Below are 4393 nucleotides of genomic sequence, written 5' to 3'. Positions count from 1 at the left end.
TGGGGACACGCAGCCGGATCGGCACGCTGAGCAGCGCTCCCTTCCCTCTGCCGGACCAGCACTGCCTTCGCTCTGGCTCGCTTTGCTCCGGCTGCCCCTCTGCCCGCGAGGAGCTGAGCGCCAGTGCCCCGCGGCGCCTGGCTAGCTGCCCCTGAGGGGACAAAGCCCCACTGGCCCCCGGCCGCTCCGCACGAGCCGTGGGCTCCCAGCTCTGCTCAGGCCTTGGCAGGGCTCAGCCCAGGTTCCTGCCAACAGCATCCGCACCGACCTCTTCTCGGAAGCCAAGGTTCTACGTGACCTAGAACGCCCAAATAAAACAGTTTAATGCAGACCAAAAAGGCCTTTTAAGCCATCATCCGAGATGTGGCCCCCAACACCCTGGTTGGAGGGCGCTCGCCCACACAGACGAAACGGTGTGACTCCGAGCGCGGGCAGTGAGTGTGTCCCCGTCTCCTCTGCTCCAGCAGGGGAAACTGAGGCAGCTGCTACTGCCTCCCTTTTTTCTTTGCTTCGTTATCAATTTTAACCAAATTTCCTGCTCAGAAAGCCACAGAGCACCTAGAAAGCCATTTAAAAGTAGGGTTGTTCCCATCGCCTCCACGCCGGCGCAGGGCACCGTATGGGCTCAGGGACAAAAACAAGCTCCACGTACCATCCCCCACCGAGCTGCTCAGCGCTCGGGTCCCCCGCGGCACCCGCTGGTGTGGAGATGCCAGCGCTGCCGCCTTTGTGGAGGAGAGGACCGGCACGCAGCGGCTGCCACTGCGGCAGCGCAGGCGAGGACAAAGTGTAGCTTAGAAACGTTCCTAGTTTTTGTGAGTTTGTATGATGACATTAGTTAAACATAGATTTGTGTATTAACATACACGCTGTATATTATAAATTAATACATACCAGAGATATATCGTAGTTATGGTATCGAGTGTTATTTCCCCAGCAGCGTGGGGTGCAGCCCTCGCCTCCCGCCAGCAGCACAGGGCTCTTGGTTGTTCGTTCCACACGTGCAATGTGTGTGTCCCTGTCTCCTCTGCTCCAGCAGGGGAAACTGAGGCAGATGCTACTGCCTGCCTTTTTGCTTTGCTTTGTTATCAATTTTAACCAAATTTCTTGCTCAGAAAGCAACAGAGCATCTAGAAAGCCATTTAAAAGTAGGGTGATGTTTGTCAGACGAGGCGTAACCACCACGCATGTTCGGATCGCCTCCAAGCTGGCGCAGGGCACCGTCTGGGCTCAGGGACAAAAGCGAGGTCCGTGTGCCATCCCTGCCGAGCTGCTCGCAGTGTTCATTCCACACGTGGGACGTGCTCTCGGAGCAGAACAAACCCAAGAGTTTCAGTGCTCCTGGCAACACCTTCTCCTTCCTGAGAGCAGTGTAAAAGAGCTCAGCCCAGAACGACGGCTGCCGAGGCATCTGGGGATGATGGAAAGCCGTGGCCAGTGGGATGCTCCCAAAGAATTGGTGTCGGAGATGGAAATGCCTCCTTTTCATCCAAGGCTGCCTGATCCTGCTCCAGCTGCAAGTCAAGCGCAGGAATCCTTGCTCTCCAGGGCAGAAGAAGCAGCCGGCCCTCGCCTGGAATAGCAGAGCGAGGGGAGAGCCTCAACAGCCTCTGCTGCCCACGTGGGCGCTGCTGGGGCTGTGGTTAGAAAGCATTTGCGCCTCTGCCTCGTCAGCCACAAGACCAGTACCAGTGTGAGCTGCGGCGGTGGCCCCGCCACGGGACAGTCCCATCTCAGCACAGCGAGGGGAAGCGTGGCCCCAGCGCCAGCCTCCCACCCCACCGCGAGCACGAGATGCAACACAACCAGAAGGGTTCAACCTCGCCTGGGAAATAAATCAGTTATTGCGGTTTGATTTTTTTTTTTTTTTAAATAAAAACACTTTATGGAAACTGGATATTTTTGGAAGTAGTTGGGCAAGGAGGATATTGTTGTATTCTGCTGTCTGGGATTTATTGCTGCCCCTCAGTGGAGCCTGACAGCCACCAAGAGAGCAGGTCCTGGTGCTGGGGGAGTGTTGGTGTGGGAGCCGGGGCACCGTGGGGCCTCACCTCCTCACTCCCGGGCTGTCTGACTCCCTTCACTGTCTGAGTCTTCATCTTCCTCTGCATCTACCGCATCCCTGTCCTCCTCTTCTTCCTTCTCCTCCTCTCGAGCCAGCAGCTTCTTGAAGACCTCGTACTCCTCCAGCGTGGAGCGAGCCACACTGGCCAGGAAGTCTTTCTCTGGGAGCTGAAGGATGTCCTTCAGTTTGGGGTTATCGGTTTGCGTCTGGCCTTTTTGTGGGGTCTGGTAGAGTCCACGGCGCTCCAGGAAGATGTGCCGGTTCTTGAGCTCGGCAAAGGGCATTCGGAACAGACAAGCCTTCACCATCTCCTTCTGCCGGACGCCCATCCTGAAGTACGCGTACTGTGGGGGGACAGGTGGTTTCACGCCGGGGTCACATCCCGGTGTGTCCCTCGCGCCCCGTGCCCTCACCTGGAAGTGTCGGTGGATGCGGTGCGGCTCCTCCAGCAGCGTGGCGGGGCTCGACGCCAAAACCTCCCGCAGCTGCTCGGCCGTCAGCAGGCATTGCTCCCGCAGCACCCGCTCGGCCGCCGCCAGCTGCCGCCGCGGCACCGTCAGCAGCTGCGGGCAGCGGCTCAGCGCCCGCTCCAGCTGCCCTGCGGCAAGGGGCGGCGGGGACACGGCGGTCAGGGAGGCGGTGGGCATGGGGTCAGCGGACACGGGGGCCACGGGGGACATGGGGGGTCAGGGGACATGGGGGGTCAGGAGTACAAGGAGGCATTGGCACAGGGTCTGTGGGCATGGGGGACATGGGGGGTCAGGGAGCACAAGGGATCGGGGGCACAGCGAGGCGGTGGGCATGGGGTCAGCAGGCACAGGGGGACAGGGGGGATGGGGGACATGGGGGGTCAGTGGGCATGCGGGGACAGTGGATGTGGGGGGACGGGAGCACAAGGAGGCAGCGGGCACAGGGGGGTCAGGGAGCACAAGGGTTTGGGGGCACAGGGGGTCAGCAGGCATGGGGGGACATGGGGGAACGGGAGCACAAGGAGGCAGCGGGCACAGGGTCTGTGGACATGGGGGACAGGGGATGGGGGGGTTAGGGTACATGGCGGGACAGAGAGCATAGGGAGGCAGTGGGCATGGGGTCAGCAGGCATGGGGGACGGTGAGATGGGTGACATGGGGGATCAGGGGAGATGGGGGGACAGGGGATGTGGGGGGACAGGAGCACAAGGAGGCAGCGGGGACAGGGTGGGCACAGGGGGTCAGCAGGCATGGGGGGACATAGGGGGACAGGGAGCACAAGGGATTGGGGGACAGGGAGGCAGCGTGCACAGGGTCAGCGGGCACAGGGGCAATGGGCGCGGGGGGTCACGGGGCAAAGGGTCAGTAAGCATGGGGGGTCAGGGGGCATGGGGGGGTCAAGTGAACACAAGGGATTGGGGGCACGAGGAGGCAGTGGGCAGGGGGTCAGGGGACAGAGGGGGTTTGGGGGCACAAGGTCAACAAGTACAGGGGCTCAGAGGACATGCGGGAGCACAAGGGATTGGAGGCACAGGGAGGCAGCAGGCAGGGCGGTCAGGGGACATGGGCTCACCCCCAACCCCCCTCCGCGCAGCCCCACAGGCTCCCACAGGCTCCCGCCTCACCTCCGTGCAGCCCCAGGCGGCGCAGCTCCGCCGCCCTCTCCCGCAGCCGCTCCGCCGGGTCCCGCAGCAGCGCGGGGCTCCTCTCCAGGACCCGCAGCGCCGCCGCGGCGCTCAGCCCCAGCAGCAGCAGCTGCGCCGCCGCCTCCCGCCTCCGCTGCGCGTCCAGCCGGGGCTGCAGCCCCCGCAGCCGCCGCGCCTGCTCCTCGCTGAAGCCCAGGGCCCGCAGCGCCGCCGCCTCCCCGCACCGGCGGAGGCAGCTCGGAGCCGGCCCCGCCGCCCGCCCGCAGCCCCGCAGCAGCAGCCCCGCCATGGCCGAGCGCGAGGGGCGGGGCCAAGGGGGGCGGGGCCAAAGACGGGGCGGGGCCAAGGGACGCCTCATCACACCGCAGGAGTTGGGCGTGGTTAAAGGGGGCGTAGCCAAATGGTTGGAGGCGTGGCCAAGAGGCGCACCACCACGCGGGACAGCTGCGCGGGGGGCGTGGCCAATGGCAGGGGCGTGGTCTAGCGGCACGTGGTGGGTGTGCACAGGGAGGCGGGGCCTATACGGGGGGCGGGGAGAGCGCAGGACGCTACAAACACCTCTTACCGCGCATCGAGGAGCTCTGCATGGCGGAAGCACAGGATTGATCACTTGATTGGAAAAGGCCTTTGAGATCATCGAGTCCAGATGATCTAACCCAGATCCCTGAGCACCTCATCCACCCGTCTGTGAAACCCCTCCAGGATGGGGACTCC

General features: G+C 63.2%; 1 protein-coding gene across 2 annotated transcripts; it reads right to left on the bottom strand.

Annotated features, from left to right (window-relative positions):
• Positions 1 to 1374: 1374 nt before the first annotated feature.
• On the bottom strand, positions 1375 to 4012 carry MTERF4 (mitochondrial transcription termination factor 4). 2 transcript variants are annotated; one of them, XM_054073882.1, is made up of 4 exons: positions 3659 to 4012; positions 2479 to 2663; positions 2052 to 2409; positions 1375 to 1514 (listed from the first exon to the last, which is right to left on the bottom strand). In XM_054073882.1, exons 1-3 carry the CDS (start codon positions 3966 to 3968, stop codon positions 2056 to 2058), a joined length of 849 nt encoding a protein of 282 aa, XP_053929857.1. In that variant the 5' UTR covers positions 3969 to 4012; the 3' UTR covers positions 1375 to 1514; positions 2052 to 2055. The 2 variants fall into 2 exon arrangements, with proteins under 2 accessions (XP_053929857.1, XP_053929856.1); XM_054073881.1 differs by having other exon boundaries at positions 1436 to 1573.
• Positions 4013 to 4393: the final 381 nt, after the last annotated feature.

The sequence above is a fragment of the Cuculus canorus genome, chromosome 9, assembly GCF_017976375.1.
Source record: "Cuculus canorus isolate bCucCan1 chromosome 9, bCucCan1.pri, whole genome shotgun sequence".
NCBI classification, from domain to species: Eukaryota; Metazoa; Chordata; class Aves; order Cuculiformes; family Cuculidae; genus Cuculus; species Cuculus canorus.
This window is presented reverse-complemented; position numbering and strand designations above follow the sequence as displayed.